Below are 27640 nucleotides of genomic sequence, written 5' to 3' on the forward strand. Positions count from 1 at the left end.
GCACTGGGTTTTTATATAAGCAAGACACAGGTTTCTGAAATACATGCCTGCAAGGTTCAGGCATCTGCAGGTGAGGACAGAAGAAACAGTATACAACCTTCTGACTGCCAATTCTCCCTCCACATGCCTCCCCCAGGTCATCTCCGCCTCACCTTTGCAGAGACAAACAAGACTTCTAGTCTCTGAGCCCAGCTGGGGAGGGGTGGGGAAACAGTTGAAAAACTGGCCATTATGCATTTGTAGGGTAAAATTAGATCTGGATGAAGAGTTGAACAGCCCACCAAGGACTTCTGCATTAGCATATTGTAGGAAACGTGGGATAGGGAACATAATGTATAGTTCTGCCGTTAGTACAATGCTGACAATGAATCAGTGTTCTTCAGATTTACTGCAGAGTGGTAGAAAAATCTCAGAAGCAGAAGTAAAAGAACTAAAATAGACACTATGAACTTTTATTTTTGGTCTCATTGTGGACTCATTATGTTGGACTCATTGACCTGGTTTGTAAGACATGTTAAACCATAGTTTTAAATAAATGATGGATGAATGCAGCCCTCCAGATCTTGCTGGACCACTTCCACCATCTCCGACCACTAAGTTTGCTGGCTGGGGCTGATGGGAGTCCAGCAACACCTGGAGGGCCACAGGTTCCCTATCCCTGGCTTAGTGTGAATGAGCTGCATGTCGATGCATGCTATTGAAATTGCAAGTGCTTCACCCTTAGTCCTGCTGCAGCTACACCTAGGAGGTTTGCTATGATTTACTGTTTGGGGAAAACAAACCACCAGACTGGCTTTGGACATAATGGCAAGGCAAACTATGGCTTGTTTCCTACACAGCATGGCAGCAGCATGGGAAGAGCAAAGCACCTGAAATTTCATGCCGCTCAATCCCATTGAACTATTTTTAACAATTTTAATTATGGTTTACTGTGACGTGAACGAGGCCATTGGCTATTAACAATTCTATTGCATCATGCCATGACCATAGCTGAATAAAAACATCATGTTTTTCAGAATATGATCATCAAATTTTGCCAACTGGTTTTTCATTTCCTTCCCCTTTGGGACAGTAGAAAAGCCTCTGGCCTGCAGAGTCATAGCCAAGGAAGTCTGCAGAAAAGTCCCTTCCTCCATGATTTCGTTTAGCATATAGATGGATAATGGCCATTAAAAGAACTCGCCGTTATCAAGAACAGACAGGCAGAAATAACTGGGCCAAGCATGCTCCAGCTAGGTGCTGAAGATGAAGAGATGACATAAAAATGGATGAGTTTCCAGCATGTGACCAGTGCTATCCTTATACAAGTTCACCGTGCTTAGCATACATTGCTAGCAAACAATTAATTACACTGCATTTTTGAAACAAAATGAGCAGCAGCATGCAGGTGTTCTCTTCCCTAGCGGGGTTTATTGTCAAAAGTACAGGAGAAACTGCCTGAAAAATGAACACTGATTGCACAGGAAGAACCTTGCACTAAGAAGGTACCTGAATGCTCTGGATGAGGCAGCACCTGCCTGCTCCATCTTTGTCCAAATCGCCAATATGGAGGGGCAATGAGACACAGTGAGAGCTCAGCAGATGATATGGATGAATTGCAATATGCAGTTCCTCTCTTCTTGCACCCCACGCCCCTACAAATGAGGCCCCAGCTGACATGGGAAAAGGACCTGAACTTCACCACCACCTTACACATTTTTCCTTTTCCTTACAATGTCACGCAAGCTACTGATTACTAGTTTTAGAAGTTCTGCCGATATTTTATTTAACTTTAGCATTCTTAACTAAGGGTGCAATTCCACACACACATACTTAGAATTAAGTCCCATTGGACTCAAACTTACTTCTGAGCAGATATACATAGGGTTGCATTGTATGGGAGTCAGGAAACTTAAGATTCTCTGAAACCTATGATTTTTTTAGACACTCAATCTTCATTAAAACACTCACTTCTGAGCAGTCTAGGGTGGGTTCCAGGCTTTGATATACCATGTGAAGGTTGCTGTGTTTTCTTCTGAACAAAAGCATGCATGACCATATGCATGCTCTACATGCTACTGTACAAGTGACTGATCACTGGCAAATGAGTCCTAGCATGTTCCTTAATCCCCCAGTTAATCAGGAAAAAAGATGCTTCTTCCTCTGCTATAGTGAAACTGGTCAGTGTTCAGCTTTCATTATTATAATTGGATTCTGAGCCAGATCAGAATGAGACATGTTTCTGGAGGGGGAAAGTAATACTGAACAAATTCAACGGTATTTAGGAGATTTATTCAATTAAAAACCTGTGAAATTTGAGTGGTACACTTATTATATGGCATCTAATGCAAACTAAAGGAAAAGGTTAAAATAATGATTTACCATGCTGGGTTAAAGCAAGTTCATCTTACTTTTTTAAAATCTTCAATATGCAACAGACATTAAGCTATTAACTATAATCCATATGCATTATATCATCCCCCTCTCCTCTAGGCTGCATGATGTAAAAGAGCAGTGGGTTGGGGGGGATTGACAACAGAACACAGTGGATGAATCTGGACTGCTTTTAGGGAACTCAAACTATTTGTATTACAACATTAAATAAGTACAGTAATTAGGACTAAAATAAAGTGATACCATGACTACAGAGTGGGGACAGCGAGTGTAGGATCTTACTGATGTATGTAAGGGGTGGTGGGGAGAAAACCCTGACCATCACCTGACTCCAGCTGCCTCTTAAAAACAACATCTGGACAACTTGCACAAGGGATGCAAAGGCAGGACTAGCTCTGCACAATAATAAACTGTTAATAATAAACAGTGCACAATAATGCACGGTATTCAATACCACTGAAATGCAGACAAAGGATACACATTATGAAGGGAGTCCATTTTTAAATAGAGGCTGGGATTTTCATTTGATAGATTATGTAGCAGCTGAATTACCAAATTGAGTACTTACGTTCTGAATTGCAACTGTAGCCATGTCTTTTTGCCCCTCTTCGAATGTACATTCTTCCGGCTTTTGTACCAATGGTGAGCATACTTCAAAATCAGTATGTCCTACGTCCTGTAAGTACTGATAAAGTGGCGAATTCTAAAATAAAAAATTAAAGGTATAATTAATTAATTAATTAATTAGTTTATATGAAGTATTCTGAGTTCAAGATGCATTCATTATTTTTATTTATAGCCCACCCTTCACTGAATAGTCTCAGGGCAGATGTTAAAAATACCACAATTTAAACAATCAAGGTAACTACAAATTATACTGAAATAAGACTAGTATTCTTGTTTTCCTCCAGCCAAAGTCCAACCAAACTTCCTCATGACATGAAAAAACTTAATTAACCTGTTCTGGACCAATTATAAACAGTCCGTTCTACATTATAGTGTGTTAGGGGATTTACTGCTAAGCTTCTAGCTGAGCAAATGTGGTATCATGGAATGTTCACAAACGTTTAAACTACTCAAGGAATGAAGTTGTCAACAGAATACTGGTAGTCGAGTTTCTGCAAGGAAAGAGAAAAGTGTCACACAAGGGCTACTAAAGAGGAGTTATGGGAGGCAGTCTCATAACAAAAAAGGTGAATAGGAAGAAATCCTGGAAAACTGGACAGCTCAGAATCAGGTAAGTCTGACTCCAGAGAAGGAGGTTGTTGAAAAAAAGGGGGAAATAACCTGAGGAACAGAAACTTTAGCAACAGTAGCTGGTAAAAACAGATGCCCAAGTAAAATACAAGACGATAAGATAGAGCATTAAAACTTTAAAGTGGCTGGATGCTTTTTAGGCAGGAAGAAGAAACAGGAGAGATGAGCAGGCTGGGAACCTAGCCAAGAATCATGAGAGGTGAAGGAAGTGAGAGCAAACAATAGGCTGAAAAACCCAAGGGAAAAATACAGTAGGTGGTGAAGGCATAGAGTGCTTTAGGGGAACAGGAATGGGAGGGAGCAAAACTACACATATGGCTTCAGGACAGAAGATTTCATAGGTTATGTGAAGTAAGAAACAGATAAGCAAAGGAGATGTGAACACCGTTGATAATCAGATCTAGGAGACAAAGGATTGTTAGGTTTAGAGAACAAGACGAGAGCTGAATTTAACATAAGAATTTGAACTAAATAGCCAATTATTTGGCGACAATGTTCTAGTTAGAAATTAAAACAATGTTTATATTAGCACCCAATAGTTGTGTTTCCAACTACTAAAATGAATCAGACAAATGCTGCTTTGTATTAGTAAGCTTTCACTTTGCTATGGTTACTGTAGTAAGCAAGTAGCTTAAGGTCTTAAGGGAACAGCAAAGGGCCCAACTCCTTTACATATAAGTACAACATTAGGAGCAACAGCTAGGAGGAATCAACTGAACCCAGTCTCCTCCCTGCTGAAGCTATAGTTCAAAGCTCCAACAGCTGAAAGGTCAACTCCTCTAGCCATACCCTACAATAATGGAAAGAGTCATATACAGCAGTGGGAAATTGGTGACCTTAATGTGGTTGATCTACAAGCCCATTATCCCTTAACATTGGCTGTGCTGATTCAGGCAGAAGGGAGCTGGAGTCAACATCATCTGGAGGGACACACGTTCCCCACTCCTAGGCTAAGAAGTTTCTTCTCAGCCACAGTTCCTCCACACACCCAGTGATGCTAAGTGCTTTTGAACTCAAGCAATGGCAATCTGGTAAGATGAAACACTACTACAGTCTCCTCAAAATGAAATATTCTTCTCCTTTCAAGGCTGTGTCCTGATTGGAAAGAGGGGGGTTTCTCTCAGAAAGCACCAACTGCTCAATATGTGCAACTTGAAGCTTTTATCTCTACAGCTTTCAGGTACATACCTAGCATATATGTCTAAAGAACCCTGGAACTAGTCCCTATCTTTCTGCTGAACCTGCCTGTACATGTATAGTGTAGTGGTAAGTGAAGTATTAATAAACACAGTGTATCAGGGTGAATGCTGTAAAGAATCTAATAAATAATAATGCATGCCCCAGACCCTTAGCAACTAGTTGGCTAATTTTACTGAAAAGATCTAATGTATTTTTACTGAACTGAACTACATACCACAAAGATTTAAAAAAATTCAAGACAACAAATAGCAAACAGAGAAGTTTCTGAAAGAAACACCAAAATTTAGAAAGATTTAACTTATCTTTCATCAATTCCCTTGTCATACTATGCATAGCTACCATTGTTTACCTGTTTTAATGAGTGAAATTGAAACCAAGACACAAATTTGAGTAATCATCCAATTCATTACAGTATTTCTAAAATCAAAGCCACACCTCTGTAATTTCTGCTGATGCATTATAAAGGAAATGACTAAGACTTTCTCCATTTAGTATCTCTCTGGTTTCCTCCCTCTCCCACCTTATGATATCTCCTCTGGATCTAACCTTTTATTAACTCTTAACCACATTAACAGTGGAACTTAAAAACCTCCTTTAGATTAGCAGACAATAATATTCTTGCTTTAAACCACAGCAATTCTAGTATATAATGAACTATAAACAACAGATGACACTCCCAACAACATCTTGAAACTTCTTTCTCTCTCGAATTTTATCCCTCTCAACTACTAAAGTACAAACTCTGCTAATGCCTAAAACAAAAGTCAGCCAAGTTTATTCTGAGGTGCAGTGATTAGAAGAATTAAAGACTTACAGGCAGTGCATTCCTTGTCTCCTGGAAAATATGATTCCACCTCTTTCTCAGATACACTTCCAGTGCATCTGAGAGAATATTCTCCACCTCCCCATTTCTTTCTACTTGCCTCTCCAGGATGCCTGGAGCAGAAAATGAGGAGCATCGGTCAGAAAAACTGCACCTGTGCTCTCACACAGGCACATTTTCCTAGCATCATCAGAAGCAGCCAGCAGCAACTCACTAAGACTCTGCAATTTCTTCTGTTACTGTATGATAGGAGGAACCGACAATCAGTTGATGGATTTTAAAAGGCTTTTAGGAAGCTACTGCTTAAAAGAAATAATGCACATCAATATTATATAGAATCCTTTGCAAAGACTTGCCAAGCTACTGAATTTAAATGTCTTAGTCATAGTCCCTTGGCTCATAATCATCTTGGCCTGCTTATCATCTAGCCAATTACTCATAAATTGCATCTTGAATGAGAACAAGACAGGGATTCTAGAAAGGTACATTATTAATAAATATAAAAACTATTTCCCCCTATGTAAAGGTTGTGCTCCTGCTCCCTTAAGATTCTCACATTTTTCAAATGAAAACCTTCTGTCTTCCAATATTGCCTCAAAGCCAGACTCAATGCTATCAAATTAAAGACAAGGCTTTAAGACCATTTAATTTGATGGATTCCAATTTCTTTCTTGATTTTACTCCATATATGATGACGAACAGTACAGTACATGATTCGTTTAGTATTCCAATAGAATAGTCATTCTAATATTTATGCTGTAACATTTATATTTGCATTTTCATGTCTAATTGTACACACTGGTTTAAGTTTTGGTTACTGACATTCAGAAGGCTGACATCAAACTGGAACAAGTATTTGCAAAGAAAAGGGCAACTTGTAAAATAAATAGAAAAAATGTATACAGTATGCTTCTTTTTGGTTAAGCCTATTTAGCCTACTAAATAGATTTCTGAGCACTGATAGGATTATGTTTCACACCTTAATAGCATTAATCTTTCCCTTGTCCTATACTATTTCAGTTGCATATGGTTTGATGCAGCAGAAGACTGTATAACACAATTTTCATCCTGTGGATCTATAAAAATGGCTACTTTTAACTTTACAACAATTAGTTTATCATAAAAATGTTTCATTGATTCGGTTAAGACAGAAGAGTGTTCATCTTATTGTATGTCATTCAGAAATTTGCTAGCCACCTTAATATGTCATATAATTAAGGATTATAAAAATTAAGTCTGTCAAAAATTCTCCTGTATTAAAAAAACAACTGCCAAGCTACTCAGCTTCTTTGAGAGCCAGTGTGGTGTAGTGGTTAAGAGGATAGACTCCTAATCTGGTGAACCGGGTTCGCGTCTCCGCTCCTCCACTTGCAGCTGCTGGGTGACCTTGGGCCAGTCACACTTCTTTGAAGTCTCTCAGCCCCACTCACCTCACAGAGTGTTTGTTGTGGGGGAGGAAGGGAAAGGAGAATGTTACCCGCTTTGAGAAGCCTTCGGGATATCAAATCCAAACTCTTCTTCTCTTCTTCTCAGAAATTCTGGACTAACCAGTTCATTCCAATTTTTATGACTACTACTACTACTACCACCAGTACTACTACTAATTTATACGCTGCCCATCTGACTGAGTTGTCCCAGCCACTCTGGGCAGCTTCCAATAATTTAAAGCAGGGGTCTGTAACCCGCGGCTCCGGAGCCACATGTGGCTCTTTTACACCTTTGCCGCGGCTCCGGGGCGGATACTAGTGAGGGGAGGAGGCGCATTGTGCGCCCCGACACTCCCCACTGTGGCGGGCGCTGTACTGGCTGTGACGTCGCATGGGGGCGGTGCGTGCGTTAGTCACGCACCGTCCCGACGTCACCTTCCCGCCTGCTGTCAGATCGGAGGGCATGCTTTAAATGTCGCAATGGTTTTGCGGCTCCCAGGTTTTTTTTTCTTCGGAAATGGGTCCAAGTGGCTCTTTTTGTCTTAAAGGTTGCAGACCCCTGATTTAAAGCATCAAACACAGTAAAATATCAAATATCTAAAACTTCAATTAAATGCCATTAGACCAGAATAAAAATTCTTACAGGCAGTAGAAAATATATGAAGGGGGGGACGGACTTGTCCAATTCCTTCAAAATCAAACTAAGGAGAATGCAAGAGGCTTTCATTAAAAGTTACTAAAACAGTTGTCATAGCAGCATAAGGAAAAGTTACAGCTAAGTTATTTGAAAGGCCTTGTCCTCTAACTTTTATATGAAGCATTAGTATTTCAGAGTAACTTGAATATTAGCCTTTTCTTAATGGAAGCAAACAGTTACTAAGTAAATGAGAAGGCATTCAAAATTATGTCATTAATATGAACAACAACAACAAAACACACACACAGGAAAATTATTAGGTATCAAAGTTCACACAAAAGAAGTATAAGGATAATGTAAAGTGTTTTGCCAACCATGTTTCATTCTGGTGCCTCAAACGTCTCAGTTCCATACTGAATGCTTCATATACAATGAATAACATGAAGGAAAATACAGTACAACTGAGTGTTCATAAACAGTGCTTCTAGTAACAGCACAGGCTTCATGAATAAATTACAAAAAAGATATGGTTACAGTAAGGAAACCCTTTAAAGCTAATGAGAACCTTTCATAAAAGAATTGCACCAGGTCATTAAGACTGCCATTTTTTTTATTCCACTTGCCAGTTTGCTATTGCAATGGATATGTATTTCAAACTTGAAAAGTATGAAACAGCATGAAGTCAACTGAATATATGGGAATAAGTCACATTTAAAATAGAAAATTATTAGATATTGAATTCACTTCACAGTTTGTAATTTTTTTCAGTAACTGCAAGAGCAGTTTGCACTTGCATCTCATCAATAGTTGGGGGCCAGAATTTATCTTATACCAAGGCCTCAATTCAGACATTACAGCTCATCTCCGTGGGCTAGAAACTAGGAACATCCTGCAAGCATATTCATCTTCTTTCCTCATACATGCCAATTTCATTCTCCACTTCCTGGTAACTATGGGTTGTTTCTACACTAGGAATTTAGTGCGGAATCACCCTCTTGTTCATGCACATTCTACTGGGAGGAAAGTGAAGAGGTCCACATATTATCATCCACTTATGTGGTGTTTTTTTACAATTCTCCATTTTTCTTACACAGAACGTCTAACTTTTTTGAGATAGTTGGAAAAGTATATTGCTTCTTAGCTTTTTGGCGAAGATAAAGTGTGGGGTGTGTGTGGAATGTAATAATCTCCACAGGTGTAGCATTACACTTCTGTACATTTAAGAGCCATGTTTTTGGCAGTGACATATCAGAGCTGAATACATCACACACATTTACTAACCTTTGCAGTTGATACCATTTTCTAAACATTTAATTTTTAATTGATCTTTTAATTCGAACTAAAATGCTTCTCCAGCTATATCTTTTTAAAATATTAGAAATTAGTGCTGAAATGAAAGATTTTTATGGTGAAATTACAAAATAAAACTAATTTTAAAATCTAGGAAAAATCCCTTTCTAGTCTCTGCTATTTTAGCATCTGCCATCACCCCCAATTAATACTTCCAATCTTAAAAAAAATTAAAATCTTTTGTTTTTTGGCATTGCATAACTAGCATTGGGCAACTGTGCTTAAATGAATAGGTGCTTCATGGTAATTAATTGATTTTTATGTATTTGTTTTTTTTAAGGATTGTTTGGATTCAGTTTTCCAACTTGACACTCATTGGACTTTCTGCTTTTCCACCACAGCCAGTTATGTTATGCCCACTGGTGTAGATGAAACAGAGGAATGAGCATCCAGAAAAAAGCCCAGATAGGGTAGAACATCAACAGCAATTCCACCAGTAGCAATGATTTATTAGTGCAACAAACCACACATCTTGAAACTGCCACAGTTAAACCTAATCAAAGTTTGTTTCTAAATTAAATAGATACACATGTAACTTTCCAGAAAATCTCAAACTACACCAATTTATCTGGAAGGAAGCCTTATGAAAGTCAGCGAGACTTGCAAATTAATGGATCAGCTATATATATATTACTTTTGGATGATACTCTCAATTTAAAGAGTGTTTTTAAAACTTTTGAAAACAAGCATGCACCTCATTGAAGTACACTAAAGGCTTTTTTTTTTTTACTTCAGTGTTATGTACAGTACATTAGGTCTTTCCCACAAACCACTATCAACCAATGTCTGAACTTAGAAAGCGACATAGCAGTCTAATACTGCTTGTACTGCACTAGTACAGCATGCAAGTCAACTCTCTGCATCAGATCGTGCAACTTAATTGCGTAATGTATGCATGAATCCCAAAATAATAGAGGGAATAGGTATAATACATAAGGGGCAAATAAATAAATAAAATAATACTCTAGCAAAGATAGAATATGAACTATTCTTTTGCACTTAGATATATCAAACACACTACCAATACAAAAGGATCATGTACTGAGAAACGACAGCATAGAATAACAACTAGCTTGCATGGATACATGGGCATAGCCAAGAGGGTCAGGGGAGGCAGCTGCCCCCCACCATCAAGTAAAACAATAGAAATACTTAACTAACTGGTTTTCCAACTGAAGTTTTCCCCCTTCCATTAACCTCGTCTAATATCGCTTCTGAAAATGATTACACTTAGAAAACACTTTAATTTAATTATGACTGCAAAAAATGAACCAACTTGAAAGAGAAGAAATTAACATGGCTTATTATAATGAGCTTAATAGGCCTGTTAGCAGTCTCTTTGAACATGTAAAAGTTCAGGATTTTGCAGGGACAACTAGCTCCTGGACATCTGCTATTTGTTTGGGAAGGGGGTCAAGGAAGCAGTTTGATAGGTTGGAACACAGTTAAAGACAAAATAGTGAAGAGTTTTTGTAGCTAGCTAACAAGGAAGAGGAAAAGTTCAAGACCACTGGGTGACTGGGCGTTTGGCTGATCCCCAAGCTCACCATGTATGTTTCTAAGTAAACAGTTTCCAAAGTTCATATTAGGCAATACCTTTATTGGGCCAACTAAAATATAGCAGAAAAACCCAAATAGCACAAAATTACACACACACACACACACACACACACACACACACACTTTTAGTGGTCTCTCCTTAAAAGGAAGATGTCCATTTCAAAGCATACTCCAAAAACTTCTTGTTCAGTGCACACAAGGATTTCTAATGTTAGAAACCTCATACACGAAAAACACATGCTACACTATATGCCTATGATGCTAATGAAAGTGTACAAAAGTGCTTTCTTTTATACATTTCAAGAAGCTGGATTCATTTTTTAATTATTATTACAGTTTACTAATCTAACCAATATTATTGAATTAGACAACAGCATTTGCATTGTGCCAGGTCTTCCTACTAGAAGGAATGTAAATCTATAAATAAGTTGGCAGTGGTGGGGAAAACAAAGATGCTTTACAGAAAGTGAGATCTATGACCTTTGGATGGGGTGTTTCTTCCTTCCAAAAAAGCCCTTATACTTTAATACTAACACATTGTCTTTAATCAGAAAGAGTACATCTCCACTAGGAGTTTGTGTTAACAAATGGAGGGTCAGTGGTCAGAATTCACTCTGCTATGCCCTTTCCCTCACTGATAGTTCTTGCCTTTATTAAAAGGATCCTCTATTCCTTTGACTGGTAGACGGGGCCACCACCCTGAATTATAATCTCAATATTACTGGTGCTCTTTGGCATGCCATATTAATTGGTCCCCCATTGCTGCAGAGGCTTTGAGATCCAGCAAGGTTAAGCCCCACAAGGTGGTGATATGACCATGACAAGAGAACTAAAGGAAGTTCCTCCACTCTAAGACCACCACCATCCAATTCAATGCAAAAAACCAAGTCCAGAGTGTGTCCTGCAGCATGGATAGGAGTCAGAAGTTACTTGGTACAGACTCAAGGTTGGCATGGCAGACATGAAATCCTGATCCACTCCTGACAGTGAAGCCTCAGCATGAATGCCAACCCTAAGACCTTCCCTGCTAGTTCAGGAAGGGAGACTATTGAGCATCAGGGTGGGTTGTATATCAGTAGAATCCCTATTCTGCCCCAGCCACCTAACTTCAAATATGCACACTTGAACCCAGTGGGCTGCTGGAGAGGACATCTGGTCAGGGAGATGCAATCAGGACAGACCCCTAGATCTTGCCTGCTACTGTACACAGGTTTAAGGTGCCAGTTGGCCATTACGTTATATATCTGAGTTACTAACATTGGCTGTACAGAGAAACCCGGTGGGGCAAAGTTGAGACAGATTAACCCCACTCCCAGCTTCATCCAGCCAGTTCTCTGCAATAAAATCCAGGTCAGAATGTGCATCTAGGATAGCTGTCATTTGAACCATTCCCCAGCTTGCCATTGAGCAGCAGCATTTACAAACGGGGCGGGGGGGGGCTGTTACCAAAACTAACCAGGCTATTTGAATTGGGGGAATCTATGGGGGCAACCAGCACCCTGTTGTGGTGCCCCCTCCATCTGCCTCGACAACTCTGACTGATGGGTGCTCCTTGGACAAAAAGGCTATTGAGCTGAAATGGCAAAGAGAACCACGGTCTGGGGGCAGACGGTGCCTTCATCCTCCCACAAAAGCAGGCTTCGATCTTAGGCACTCTCACCTGGGAGCAAGTGCCATTGAGTGGCTGGTGAAACCCAGCCAGATGGGCGGGGTATAAATAATAAATAATTATTATTATTATTATTATTATTATTATTATTATTATTATTAAACTCTACTGGAACTGGCTCCAGGCTGGCAGGCACGGATGGGATTGTGGCGAGATGGCCAGCCCCTTTTGTCTGAGCTGCTGCCCTCCAAGTGCCGTGACTGGGGCTTAAAGGCGACCCTCCCTCCCTCTCAGGGGGGCGGTTTCAAAGACCAGCACCACCTCAGAACCTCCTGGCCCCTCTGTGGCAGCCCCCGCTCCCAGCAGAAGGCCCCGCGAGGTACCCCCACCCACCCCCAACGTCCACGCACGGGGCCGCCCCACCCCGTCCCGCCGCCTGAGGCTGTGAAGGACCCGGGGCGCCGGCTCCTCCGCCTGCGGCCTCCTCAGAAACACCCCCAGATAGGCCGCGCTTTCGCTACCTCAAACACCACTTCGTCGTCGAACTCCGGTGTCATCCTTCTCCGCCATCCGTGCTTCTACCCTCCAGGCACGACGGGAAACCGAGTCCGCCGAGCCCGGGCAGTATATAATCTCCCCGTACGGCCCAACCGCCGGCGTAAGAAAACTACGACTCCCAGCAGCCAGCGCGAAGGACGGAGAGGGCGGGGTTGAGAAAGGCAGGCCAGGTAGCGCTCCGCTGATTGGAAGTTTATCTTGGAACAGAGATTTTTTTTTTTGTTCTGCTTTTTAAGCCTGCACTGGCGGCTCTCGGCCTCTAGGGGGCTTTCGTGTTGTAGCTGTGGGAGAAGCCTATACGGAGAGTTGGTCGCTGTCGGGGCTCGTTTCGGTGCGAGTCGCTCTCGCTTCTCCTCGACGGGGATGTTCCGCGGGAGCCGGGGGAACGAGCCGCATTTTTCGGCAGCCGCCGAGACAGAGCAGAGGCCTGTTTTCCTCTCAGCAGGCTCCAGAGGAGCTGCTATGGCTTAAGAAAAGGACGCCGGGTTAAGGGGCAGGCAGCAGCGGCAGAGAGGCGCGTGGGAAGGAGGCACCATGAGTTCAGCCGGTGAGTTTCTCGACGGGATGAGCGGAGGAAAGTTGCGGAGAAGTTTCTCTTCATCCGGCGAAGCCAGCTGCGACCGGTCAAGGTGCAGGAAAGACAAGGGGGGGAACACACACACCCAGCAGACACATCGGGGCTACTCAGCCAGACGCGGCTGGATACAGACAATGCAAGGAAACTCCCTTTGCCCCCTCTCGCCTCCACTCATTCTCTGCTTCCATTTAAAGGCTTGGCTGGGGGTCGTCTTCTGGGAAACTTCCTCTAGGCTGGAAGCCGAGCTGTCCTTGTTCACAGCCCCCCACCCCGCTGTCCCGTTGTCTTTTGTGTCATGTCCCTTCCCCCCTTAGTTGGAGTGGGAGAAGAGCACTTGCTGGGAAGTTGCTATAGCTCTACTTGAGCCCCCCCCCCCGGTTTCTCCCAAGCCCCTCGTCAGTTTTTGGCGCCCCCCCCCTTCACGCAACAACGGGGTCCCTTCAGAGAGCTTTCCATTCCGAAATACTCGTCTTGAGGTCTGTACCCTGAGAGAAGTGCATGATCTGGTGCTCTTATTTTTTGGGATTATAACTTCTTTTCCGGTAGTGTCCTGTGAAGTCCGTCTTTGTTTTCTCGTGATTCTAACTACTGGGAGGAAATTAAAAAGCACCAGTTTCCTGCTTGGTATGGTTGGACTCTATCCTCCTTATTTTGTGCCTGCAGATACTCAAGGAAATGATTCATCTTCATTTTTTCCCTTCTCTCTCCCACCCATCCTTCTTTTTTGGGTGGGTGGGTGTCTTCGTTAGAACCACGAGGTGGTACCCAAAAGAGAAAGATATTCAGCAGAAAACTTAATCCCCCGCCAAAGGACACTTACTGGTTTAATGGGGAAAGGAGGTGTCTCTTGTACTTTTCTACACCTAGAAACTCTGCTAGGTGTAGTTAGCCATTGCGTGAGGTACATAGACAGGTCAGGTGACTTTTATTGTGTTGAATGAACATGTGGCAAGCTTTCAAGTTAAATAGAACTCATAATAACCCATAACTTGTTGAGTGCATTTCTGATTCTCTGTGTCGTCTTGTGGTTTTAAATTGATTCAGTTACTAACATTGTGGAGAAGCAATCTGTATGGCTTCAGGCCTAGAGCTCCCACTTTATAAACAAATAGTCCTAGGAAGATAGTCTTTTAGTAAACTTTCTTTCAGTTTTTGCTGTGGTGAACAAAAAAGTTGACCCTAGCTACCCCTTGATGATTCAGAAAACAAAGGCATATTTTATTTTATGCCATGACCCCAATTAAGGAAAACAAAGTCAGCTTTGTTTAAAATTATAAAACTGTGGGGAGCTCATGTCTGAATGGTTTGCAGGCATTGGTACTGTGTTTTAAAATGGTTTAATTCGTTTGTGTGCATGCATCTGTGGAAACAGGCAATTGGAATTTTTGTGCTGGTGCATGAGGATGCTTCTTAACCATAACGGAATCCTATGAATATCTGCTCAGAATTAAATTCCATTGTATTTAATGGGGCTTGTAGAACAATTCTTACTAGGCAGATACACCAGTGTATTTCCTGTGAAAGTTAATCTGTATCCATGGGCGTAGTCAAGGTGGGGGGCAGAGAGCGGCAGCTACCCCCCTAAATCAATAAAAAATGCATAACTATCTGAGGTTCTGCCCCCTCTAACAGAAAGGTCTGCTCCTCCCCCAAAATCCTGGCTACACCCATGGCTGCATCCTAACTCTCTGGTCTGGGTGGGGTCAGGAAGCAGTGTAAACCTTCACTTTCTGCCCTTGTATTCATTCCTTTTGGGGTGAGTATACTAACATCCTTCCAGTAGCACCTTAGAGACCAACTAAGTTTGTTATCGGTATGAGCTTTCGTGCGCATGCACACTTCTATTTAGTTTCGACTACGGCAGACCAACACGACTACCTAGCTGTAACTATACTAACATCTGCAGTTTTGGTAGTGTAAGGTACCTGTGGATGGAGCTGGTAAATATGCAATGTATCTGTTTCTCCCTTACTCCACCCATTCCCTACTCTTGACACACCCCTTTTTCTTAGTGTAACCTGGGCTGTCTTAACTTGCACCGGCAGTAAGCAGGCCTTTCCTCAGTTGGAGTAGATAACTCCTAGATAAACAATTTACTTAAGATTCACCACATCCTAACCGCTCCCAGTAGGGGTGGGGGTAGGATTGCACCTGGGTTTTGGAGTGCATGATTACTCTCAGTTAATTGTGTATAGAATTGCAGTCTTCAAGTGTAATCATATATAGACTTACTTGGAAATAAATCTAATTGACCTCAATAGAGCTTGTGTCTGAGAAGCCATGTGTGCGCAGGAAACATTCTCATCCTGATAACTTCATTGATAACCTTGTTTAGTCAAGTTTTGTGTGGCACTTGGCAAAATTACCAGTAATTTGTATCCTTATCATAAATATGTTTGCCTGGAAGTAAGCTGTAGCTAAATAGGCTGTGTATGGTTTCTTTGTGACATAGCCAAGCAATGGAGCTTGAGGTCAGCTGTTCAGATCTAGACACTCTTTGTTCTCACTTTATAGGAATCATTGTAAATGTGTAAAATTAATCCATAATATATTTGTTCATCTTTAATATGCCAGAAGGCTCTGTTTCTGCTATAGCAGACAGCTACCTCTCCACAATAGCATGGTTACTATAGCCTTCATGGCTGCTCCTACACCAGCTTCCCCCAGACTGGTGCCTCCAGATGTTGTTGAACTCCCATCAGCCCCAATGAGCATGGCCAATGGTGACCATGGTCATTATTGGGGATAATGGAAACTACAGTCCATAATTTCTGAAAGGCTTGGGGAAGAGTGTCCTACACCAACCTGGGAGCATTTATATCTTCTGCCCAGGTGCTAGAGTGTTTGTGGTGTGTATTAAGTTCATCCAACCTACAAAAGCAACGGATAAACTCCAGGAATGACATGGAAACAACTGCAGAGCTTGCAGCAGCCATGATACTCTGGATGACATGGAAAGTGACCAAGGTGTACTGGTGTTTCGTTTGTGAATCGTTATTCAGATCCAGTGCTGAATTTTCATTGACCTATAATGGCTTGCTACTAGGTCTCTACAGCAGTGGAGCACACATGAACACATGACTAGGTATTCTTATCTGTTGCCCTTTTCGTGACACACAGTTTTATTATCTGGGTGAGGTCTGGACTTTGTAGACTGTCATTGGGGTTTTCTAACACACAGCAAAATTCTTGTGTTTCAGGGGTAGAGTGAGCTGTAGGAAAGTAGAATTCTAAGCTTAAGTCTTTGTTTGGAGAATTGTCCTCTTGTGTAAAAATCAATCTTAAATACACATGTTTTACTATAGCAGTCAATATTTATAAGAGCATTATTTTGTTTATGTGGCATTACCAGAATTATTAATGCTAATTCCACTGATACTTATTTCCTTTTCAAGAGTATACTCCCATCTTAATCAAGATCATACAAGTTTAGTCACATATGTTAATCATGGAAGGTATTAATTAGGCTTTATTTGAACTGATCAACATCATGGAAGGCATTAATTAGGCTTTTATTTGAACTGATCAACATCAGTGCTTGGCATTCCCTAACCTTTTTTCACCTTTAAATGAGAAGTTATTGTATTTCTGGGTATTTTTCAGGGAAGGGTGAGCGTTTGTGAAACAGAGGTACATTATTCATGTTTTTGTTTGCCCATTCTCTAGGTTAATAGCTGCTTTATGCCTCCATGAGCAGCATAAATAAGAACACTCTTCATTGAATGGAAAGCGGCAGATAAATCATCCTTATCAGCTCCTTTCATGGAAGTATCAAAAAACAGATATAAGGCATAATGGATACTTACGATGTTTCCTTAATGGGAAGGATTCCATTCCTGATTGCGGTCTATGGTCAAATGTAGACATATTTCAGCTTGTCCCATGGTTGCTCCTCAGATGTCTGTGGAAGCATTTTGGAGTAATGCCTTAAACCCATTAAGTCTCTGCACTACCTAGCTGTCTTTGCAATTTTATTAATTGGCACATCATTGAGAGCAGAATTATTTTAATGTTTGCATTTTAATTATTTGGCAATATATTGTTTATGTTACCAAAACTGTAATAGTGCACATGTAACTGACTTAGATAATTTTCTGTTGTTTAGCAGTTACTTTAGGACACCCACCATATTTTTTTGTTCATACTTTGCTAATTGCACTGTCTTCTCAATTAGATCTCGTTCCAAGATCAAAATGGCTCATAATCTTGGAGGTGTATTCCTAGTGCTAAAATTAAGTTAATAATTAGAAAATGGTAGTGGGACAGTGACTAATCAAGATGAAAAGGTTTCTGGAAGCAAACAGCATTTACTTTTAAGTATTAAATAATTAGACAGAGAGTTGAATCAATAAATGTTTCAGTATTTGAACCTTTAGGGTTATATTCAACATAGCACTCTGTGAATGTTCTGCAGCACAAGGATTTCTGCTTGTGCAATGGAATGTTATCCACCTCTCAGTGCATGCCCCAGAAATCTATTCGGCAGATCCCTCCAACTCTCTGGAGCCAGATTTGGGGAGGACACAGGGTATGCACAGGAGGCAGAGGGGGGCCAAAGTCCTGCTGCTCAAATGCTTGCATTGATGGGACACATCCACAGGTTTTTGTTTTTGTAATTGTGATGCAGCCAAAGTTTGTAACTATCTGGTTCAGAACAAAAATTTATTCTGCTTGCTTGGATTTATAATGGATCTGGCGTTTTACATTTTAGGATGTAAAACAAGATTTGGCACATGTGTTTTGAAAGTTCTTCCTAACCTGTGCTTAGTGGCAAGCAACTAGGCAAAAATGAGAACATTTTTAGAGGCCCTTTAAAATCAAGCAATATGAGAAGAGGCATTCGTGCACATGTGCCATTGTTACCAGTTGGGAGAGAATTTGTGTGGAAACTGAGGTTTGCCCAATAGTTCTCCAATAAATATTGTAAATGCCAACAGGCTCCAAATTTAATCGAAGGGAGTTTCCTATTACCAGAAATAATTTGGGAATGAAGGACAACAGTGTTGCCAGATTACAAAATTGCACTTAGTGAAGTGGATTGTGAAATAAGCAGCAAAATGTATTGCGCTCCACATTTTGTGGTAGTGTTACAAAGCTGGTAAAAACATCTCAATAACCTAGCACAGAAATACTGGTGATATTTTAACCACAAAGAGATGGGAATGGACTCTCCATCCCTCACCTACATTAACTCCCCACCCCACCCCTTTCATTCCCCCTACACTTGTAACCATGGTGCGGCTGTTGCATCTGCACAGATGAATGTTAACCAGGGTTTGCAGGGCTAAACTGGGTTACAGCTAACTAAATGTAACATTGCACCATGAGCAACTGGCATAGCAAGAGAAAGAACATGTGAAGCCAGGGCCTGCTCCTTAAAATTAAAATGAATTGATCAGCAGTGTTATGTTTCCATTGATCTGTTGGAAATGTTTTTGAAACCTTCTAAAGCCTGTCTATTGAATCAGAGACAGAAGCTTTGGTGATGCTTGAGAGAAGGTTAAAAGGGTTCCACAGTGTAAAAAAGCCAGCTAATCCTTGCATGTACATGTTAACTCTGTAGGTACCTAAGACTTTGATAATCCTGAGTTGCCAGTTTCTTTTCAGAGCAGTGTTAGAATGATGTGGACTATTGTTAGCTTTGGGTTTAGTTTAACAATGCATTTTCCAGGATTTGTGATGGTTAGTTTGGGGAGATGCTCAAACAAGGTTTTTTCCTTGCAACTGGATTTGTTTGCATTTTGGGGGTGGCAAAGAGTAGCTTTAACAGTGGAGTAGTCTGAATGAGCCAGTGGAGTTTTCCTAGCAGCTAGACCACTCTGGTAAATATGTCTGCTCTTGAATGAGAGAATTTAAATCTTGAAGAAGGTCATAAAATAGATCTCATAAGTAACATGCACATTATTGGCAAACACTCAGTAGGCTTTCATCTCCTGCATTTTCCCCACTTGATATGTCAAGAGTCCTAGAGTGTGTAGTGGACGTGGTTACATAGAAGCTAAATTTGGCTACATGACTGAATATTTCTTTAGGTATACAGTGGTACCTCGGGTTAAGTACGTAATTTGTTCTTAACCCGAGGTACTATTTCTGGGTTAGTGGAATCTATAACCTGAAGCGTATGTAACCTGAACCGTATGTAACCCGAGGTACCACTGTATAGCCTTTAGTGAAGGTTAAAGTCAAGGTATGAATTAATAGAATCCCATTTATAAACTTGAGTTAGGATGGTTTAGGGCTGGAGAAGTTAGAATATCAAATGTTGGCAGGGCTTCCTCCCACTATGTCAGCTTTGCAGCAGAACCAGTTGAACATCTTAATACCTCATTTTGTAACAGTGTGGTGGTGTAGCTACTGTCCCTGCATATCTGATTGCTGACATAGCAAGTCTAGAAATTAGTCTTTGTGCTTGCTCAATTAATTTGCCAGATATAGTGATTTAGGGACTTGGGATGAGCACTATGATGAAAAAATGTTGGAAGGCTTGTTTGTTTCTTTGGTTGACAAAAATGTATCAGGATGAGGATCACATCCCCCCCCCCAAAGCATATTCAGCAAATATCAGATTAATATTCATTTTCTGCTGTGAAATATATGCTCATGTGGCCTTATGTTCTGCGAGCGTAAATGCTCAGGTGCAGGTCCATAAAAAGTGGTGATGTCATTTTAAAAGCTACAACGATCTCTGATCTTGTGTGTGTTTTCTTGAAATTAAGTCCCACTAAACTCAAGGGACTTGCTCTCAAGTATGTGCGCATAGGATTGCAGCCTTAGGCACATTTGCAAGTGACGTCTACTGAACTTAATGTCCTGTCTTCTATGTAAACATGCATAGGATTTGACTGTACATCTATTGTACCAAATTGAAGAGACCACCAAGTAAACATCTTTATGATCAGGCTGGAAGTTGGAGACTATGCCTTGGAAGAAATATAGTTGTGGTGATGCAGTTGCAAAACAAAGGCCTAATTTTGAGCTCTTAATCTGAATGCACTAAACTGCAGTTTTTATTCTGTTTTCGAAAACCAGGAACTCTTATAGTACAACAGATGAGGGCAATACGCAACAAATAGGAAGACAGCTAGATGAGCATTACTCTCTTTCAGTGTTTTTATTTGAAAGGCTAAAAAATTAGATTAGCAGGGTAAGGTGTCCTTTTGATCCTTTAAAAATTCCACTATTTATTCAGGTACAGCTGCACCATCCGGATTAAGGAAGTTGTTTGTTCACCTCTTCTGTATTCGTTTTAAAGCTATTCACAATTTTCCTGTTTTCCTTCATCATGATGGCGTTAAGCAAGTTAAGGGTTTAAATTAATGTTTTCCTTTTGGACTTGGAATGCATTTATGTCAGTTACCATCACAGTTTTAGAAAATATATCTTCCCCAATCCCAGTTTTGAAAGATTGCTTCCTATCTTCCGGGATGTTGTGAGTCATTTCCTTTTGTGTTTATGTTGAACACTCGTGCACCTGAAGGAGGGGAAAAAATCACAGGCACTGAGCAAAACAGAATAGGGGGAAAAGGTTTGCAATGTAAGACTGAGAAGGTGGAAATGCTGTATTCACTTTTACACGTTGCCTGGTCCTCTTTAGATTCAAAATGATAACCTTTATAATGAGGGAATTAAAAAAAATATGAGTTTAAGTAAGAAAAAAGTCAATGATGAGAGGGAAAGGAGACAGAATATCTGTTTGGCATTGCATAACAAAAGAAAAGACATATAGTTGGTCTGAGAAGTGCAGAGGTTCAGGGCATGGCAGAAGGCCATTGAGACAGGCATTCATGAAGTTCCTCTTTGTGTCCACGAAGAGCTGCTCTTATTCAGAAAACTTATGGATGATTCTGCATTTGTGAGGAGCGACTGGAAGAGAATTTGAGTATCCTGTTTAAAGGAGTCTGGAGCGCCTTGGTGAGCAGATGGGCTGTGCCTATGAAACCCAGCTGAGTATGATTCATGCTTGACATGTGTGGGAAGTGCACCTCATGATATAAATAAAGGAAAAGGCAAGTTTCAACCTGAGTTAAATTGAATTGTCTGAGACGGGTTGTTGATTAACGTCTGAGGCTGCTGAAAAATTATGAAGGGGTTTTCTATGAAAAGGTGATGTTCTGTGATATCATAGATGACTATTCCATTTAATTGCTAGGAAACCAAGATGGGGAGATGCTTGGTTGCTGATAGCCATGAATTGAACTTTTGTTTGAGGATAATGCTTGAGAAATTAATATCTGTCCAGAGTGCTACAAGGAGACAACTTGAGGATGAAAGCTTTTGGTGTAGGGGTTTGTTTGTTTTTTTGGTCTTTGGATTGGTAAAAACATAGTTGTTTTAGAATAGGTAGAAGAGATTGTAGGCATTAAGTTTTAAAGACCATAAATTAATAGATACATTATGATGAACCAATGGTACATTGATATATGGTGGCCACTGAAGTTCAACACTATACGCACAAGTGGATTTCTATACTGTATTGAGAAGATGTTATCTGTATTAGCACAATGTGTAATTATCTTAGTGAGAGGGCTTCGCTTTTATGTACAGCCATAAAGGGAAAGACACAATTAGGATTTGAATCTGTAGTCTTTCTTGAACTAGTGTGCTCATGTGCCATCACTTGGTTCGGGTTGAAGGAAGGAACTACAAGGCAACAAGTCCAGGAAGTTCCTGGGTGTAGAAGTTTCTGAGCTGAGCTTCCTCTTCTGCCCTGAGCATTGAGAAACATGTTCTTGCAAGCTACACACATCTTCATATTGTTCCTTGTCTGCTTCTGTTCCCACCCACCACCTCAAAGCTGTTCAGGAGCAGGGACAGAGGAAGGGGGGTGCGGTGGAGGTGGACCGCCCTGGGTGTCTTCGCTGAGGAGGGGTGGCATTTGGCACGCCATCTGCCTGTGATTCCCAAGCCTACCCCGAGCTGTCGGGGAAGGGGGGAGCCGTGCTGCTTTGCCGGTGGCATTCCCCCCTTCCCCCTTTGTTTTGACAGTTCGGGGGAGGCTTGGGACTCACAGGCGGGTGGCGCGCCGAATGTCCGCCATCAGCAGGTCACTCTGCACCCAGTTGCGGGGTGTGTGCACTGCTCCGTGCACCCGAGCGGCTACCCCATGCTTGGGAGGGCAACCTCCGCACCCCACACCCCTTGGGAGTGTGCCCGCCCTGTGCTGCTCAGGCATATGCTCCTCCGCTGTTTGGGAGTGGGGTCTGAAAATCTGTAGGACAATTGGAAAGTTGTCTGAAGAAGGACATAGGTTTATAGTGTCTTTTATATGAATTGTTTTCCAGACTGCCGTAGGCTGTGCAATTTATGTAGCTGTTTTATGACTGAAAAATAGTAGGACTGGAAGATTAATGTTCTTTCAAGAGATGGATGAGGGATCACCATGTCAGCACTTGTTTGCCCCGTACATTACGGAAATCACCGAGCATGAAGTTGGCAAGTTAGCTGAAAGAGCCTGCTGATGTTAAAAATACATTCTAAGTTCAGGGTGGTGGTTGGTGATTGGTGATAAGCTTAAAATTAACAGATGAGTTGTGAATGACTTTGACATGGAGCAGGTGAATAGAAATATTTTAGAGATGTAATTCCATAAACTGCAAAGGAGACATTCGTCATAAAAAGTACTTCATCGTAGAGGTCATGATGAATTTCTTGCATGCCAAAGGAGGAAACTTAGTAACATCTACAATTAATAGAGAGAAGGTAACTGTTAAAATTTGTGGGATGAAAATGTGGGGGTTGGAGGACTCATAACCTCTTAGAAATGATTGAAAATATATTAAAGTGATTCTAAGTTGGCCTAAGTGTTGCACGTGGAAGGGTACACACAAAGTCTTCCTCTTACAGTGGGTAAAGCTGTAGATTGTTTCCCCCCAAAAGGCATGTAAGAATAGTTTGTAATAAATAGCTGGATTAAATGGTATGGGACTTTTAGTTTATGCAGCGCCTACAGATAAGTTTATCACAGTGAATATGAGACCGCAAATCCATTAATTAAAGATAAAATATATGGCAGGGTTAGTTGCTTAGATCCTTGAAGGTGGATCACATCCAACAAAATTGTCTTCGAAGCTCAGACTTAGAGGAAAACATCTACCAGACTATGTTTTGAAGCAATATCATTGTTTGGATGACATAAATTAAACTTTTAGTAAATCCATGCTTGTGTTTAGTACAAGGGACACTTCATGGCATTGCCTTTCATTGTCTGTGCTTGACCTTTTTATTAGACTCCTCAACAGAAATTACTCAGAATGTTAATTAGAAATGAGATAAAAGATTTTAGTCTATTTGTATTTTGTCATCATCTGCTATAAATGAATATTTCATTAATGAAACAGCAGTGCTTGCAGCTGCTGCTGAGAAAATAAGTGGTTGAAGCTTTTTGCTTTTGCTTTGGAGACCACCTGCTTTAAGACACCCCTCCCTACTGTCAGAGTATTCAGGGCAGATTCCAATATTTTTTAAACAAAATACCACAAAACTTCCAAAAATATAATACCTTGCATGGAGAACTTTACATCCATCACATTGCACATGAAGTCCCATCACACACATGCTGAACACATGGGTGATGGGGTGGGCACATGACCACTGGATGTAGTTGTGCCAGGGAGTAAGGTCTCCTTGACCCATGGAGTATGGCTGGCCTGAGATCACTTGTGAAACTGTCACTGAATGAGATTTGAACCTGCTTATCCACAGTCCCAACTGGATGTTCTCGTCTGGTGAGCTACACACTATTCAAGTTGCACGTGGTAATTTATGACAGCCTTGTAATTGGCTTGGTCTCCCAGAGCTAGCAAAAAAATCTGTTAAGATGCCAGGTAGGAAAATTTAATTTGATTTATTGATTTTCATTAGATTAGCTTGGCCTTGTCTGGCTGCAGGCTCCTCACTTCCTTCTACATATGATGGCATACTGTCCAGAGGTATAAAAAGGAGGAACCAGATGTGTTGACTAATGATGGCGTCTGGATGTTCTGATAGTTTTTCTTTCATTTAGGATACAGATGACTAATATACTTACGTGTAGGATAGCAGATACATGAAAATGTTTATTGGCTAGTAGCTATAGTTTTGTGGAATTGCAAAGTTTACTTAAGCATTTTGGGGAGAAGTGAGTAGAAAGAGGTGCAGTCAAACGACAAAGTGTGATTGTAATGTGATATAAGATTATTATTTTAAAAAATGTTTTCTGCAACTTATATTTTATATCTAATACTTGGTATAAATTATCATTGTTAGCATTGGTTGCCATTCTTTCATAGCTAGTATGGAAATCATTTAAAGGACATGGTAACCACAGTCTGCCTTCCCACTGCTATATAATTTGTTGATTATGAACAATCAGATGAATCAAATTCTTCAAGCTGTCTCATGCTCATCTCTTGAACCAGAATGTATATTACAAATTGTGATCAACGCTTATTTGTTGTTGTTTAGTCGTTTAGTTGTGTCCGACTCTTCATGACCCCAAATAGCAGTAATACAGATGGCTTTTTAAAGTTTCATCCTATATTTATTTGATCCGTATTGTTAATTAGAATCAATTAGACCAACCTAATATTTCTCTTCTTTCTTCTCCCCTTCTAGAAATTAAGAAGCCACCAGTGGCCCCAAAACCAAAATTTGTGGTGGGACATAAAGTGGTGCCACCTCCTGTGGCACCTAAACCAGATGTTGTCCTTGCAGATGTTTTACAACCCACAAAGAAAACGAAACCAGCAATAGCACCAAAACCAAAGGTTCTCAATTGTTCACCTGTTCCTGAGATTAAAACTGTGCCATCACCTTTAAGGAAAAATTCCAAGAGTTTAGAAGAATGCAAAATAGACTCTTCTGAGTACTTGGTTCATTTGAATTACAAAAATGGAGCCCCAAGAGAAAATACTGCTTATATTATATCTGTGTGTTCATGCAGTTTTGAATGCATGCATAAATTTGGGAATGGGGATAATACTTGCAAAAATCCAACCATTTTTGAACAGCTGGAAAACTTAGAGAACATTGATAGAGCTGAACAACCATCATCATCTCTGAAATCTAGAACAATACTTGATAGCCATAATGGTAAAAGTATACATAAAAACAGGGTAATTTTAAAGGCTAATTTTTTAGATGAAAAGCTCAAAGATGTACTAACACAAAGTGTATGCCCCAATAACAGCTGTTTGAAGCAAACACCTTTGAACAAATTTGAAAAAGATAACATGAGTAGTTACAAAAAGGACATTAAAATTGAGTTTACAGACCTGGTTTCGCCATCGTCCAGTTTTGAGGAAATGATGGGCAATTCAAGCAACCATGCAGAGATACCTGGTATCAAGTCTGAAATGTCAGGAAATCCTCTTTTGACTGAAAATATCAAGAGTTCCTGTTGCTCGCTTAACACAGCACCTTTGGAAAAAGTTGATACTAGTGATTTGCACACAGGCATATCCACAAAAGGGACCGAAGAATCTTTATCTTCATTAAGAATAGGCTCTGCACCATCCCCTAAATCTGCCCCAGTTCCAAAACCAAGGAAACTACGTGCTGCTCCATGTCTAATCCGGCAAGATGGCATAGATATCTCAGGAGAAGGAACAAAAGAGCTACTTCCTTCAGACTGCAGTTCTGCTGAGCTTTCTGAGCGCGCTGTTAGAAAAACCACAAAAATTAATGTTCTTTTTCAAAGTGTTTCCTATAACAACCGAGAACTTATACATGCACTTGATAAATCAGAGAGTCCTTCATGTGTTGCTGGGGAAATGATTCCGGAGGCAGAATCTGCTGAATCTGAAGAAATGATCCAGCAAAAGGTCTTGCCTGAGGTTCTGCATGAAAGCCCTCACCTAGTAGGAAATACTGAGCAATCTTTAGACCTTAACTCAGTAAATCCTGCTGACAATATAATGGAACATAACTGCATGTTGGCTGCTAACGACAAAAAACCTGGATTTATAAGGTGTAGTAATCTTTCCATGAGTTTGCCTAAGCAAGTGAAATTATCGTGCAACCAGCCTGCCTTTGAAAGCCTAGATGATTTTGCACAAGAGAAGGAATATAAAGGTGCTGAAGATAAAGATGAAAGTTCACCAAGAGTTGTTCCTAAGAAGCCTCAAAGGCACAGCATCCCTGCAGCCGGACTATTGAAAAAAGCTGCATCAGAGGAACTGATAGAGAAAAGTGCCTACATTACTAGTGAACAGAGAGATTTAGATCCTCCCTTGGAGCGACCTCGTATAAGGCATTTGTCAGCCAAAGAACAAAGTACTTTGCAATCCTGTGATGCTCCAAAGTTGTCTTTGGAGAGACCTGTTTGGAAATTACCTCATCCCATTCTTCCATTTTCTGGCAATCCGGAAGCCTTAAAAAAAACCAAGAATGCAAAAAACACTCAGCTTGCAAGTGCTGTGACAAAACCTCGAGCCAAATCCTTGTCTTCTGTAGATATGGACAGAATACACCCAAAAGAGCCCCCAAAAGAGCCTCAAAAGAAATATTCACTAAAGAAATTCCTAAATATGAAGCTGTCTGTTTGCTTAATGAAAAGTGACTTCCAGAAATTTTTGACCAAGGGTAGCCAATCGGCAGATAACGGCACTGTTACTTTTTCCAGTGATGAAGCGTGTGGCAAAACTCGGAATGCAGCTAGTGCAACAAATGGAAGGAAAACTAAACCCTCAAAGGCACATTCTGCAGAAATGGGCAGCCTATCCTCACAAAACGGAAAGCAGAGGTCCAGGGGTCAGGATGAATCAACAAATAGCCAGAGATCACAGTCCTTGGATGAACAGAGTTTCCTATCGCAAGGACATGTGAATTCTCTTACTCATGACTATGTACCAGAATATGAAAATGTGAGCCATTATGAAGAAATCCCAGAGTATGAAAATTTACCTTTTGTGCCAACTGATAAAAATCCGCCTTTTGAGTGGCACAATTCTAGCAGTGCAGAAGACCACGATGCTGATGTGTATGAGGTACAAGAACTGTATGATGCAACAAGGAGTTGTTCAGAGTTTAGCAGGTAGGATACTGGAGTTGGGAGCAAATCATATACATTTTGGTGTCCATCTACACAAACGGTTGGTTAAACTCCTTCTGCAGACTTTCACAATGCAATCCTGTGTGTGTCGTAATATATTCCATCCGACACACTCCCGATTGTATCCTCAAGGACTGGGAAGTCATATTTAATGAATTACGTTGGCCATATCACTCCATATTTTTGCATCCATACATGATCAGCAGAGATGTTGAATAACTTGTCATTTTGGAAAGTGTT

The 27640-nt window shown here is 40.7% G+C and overlaps 2 protein-coding genes across 5 annotated transcripts in view; one reads left to right on the top strand and one right to left on the bottom strand.

Annotated features, from left to right (window-relative positions):
* The window catches only part of VEZT (vezatin, adherens junctions transmembrane protein), a 34726-nt gene extending 21827 nt beyond the window's left edge, over window positions 1–12899 (bottom strand). For 3 of the 4 annotated variants that reach the window (XR_014516490.1, XM_083462904.1, XM_083462903.1), the window contains exons 1-2: window positions 12758–12899; window positions 2942–3076 (exon numbers count right to left, since the gene is read on the bottom strand). Coding sequence is in view for 3 of the 4 variants with exons in the window: in XM_083462904.1 (XP_083319030.1) it covers window positions 2942–3076; window positions 12758–12793 (171 nt within the window). In the remaining variant the exon portion in view is untranslated. Of the gene's footprint in view, window positions 1–2941; window positions 3077–5644; window positions 6173–12757 lie in introns of those variants that run through there. The other variant, XM_083462905.1, reaches the window with a different exon arrangement.
* A 90-nt stretch (window positions 12900–12989) lies between these two features.
* The window catches only part of FGD6 (FYVE, RhoGEF and PH domain containing 6), a 52275-nt gene continuing 37624 nt past the window's right edge, over window positions 12990–27640 (top strand). The window contains exons 1-2 of the mRNA XM_083462877.1: window positions 12990–13341; window positions 24964–27382. Coding sequence (XP_083319003.1) covers window positions 13329–13341; window positions 24964–27382 — 2432 coding nt within the window. The 5' untranslated portion in view covers window positions 12990–13328. The remainder of the gene's footprint in view (window positions 13342–24963; window positions 27383–27640) is intronic.

The sequence above is a fragment of the Podarcis liolepis genome, assembly GCF_965112155.1.
Source record: "Podarcis liolepis genome assembly, chromosome: 10".
Taxonomy (NCBI): domain Eukaryota; kingdom Metazoa; phylum Chordata; class Lepidosauria; order Squamata; family Lacertidae; genus Podarcis; species Podarcis liolepis.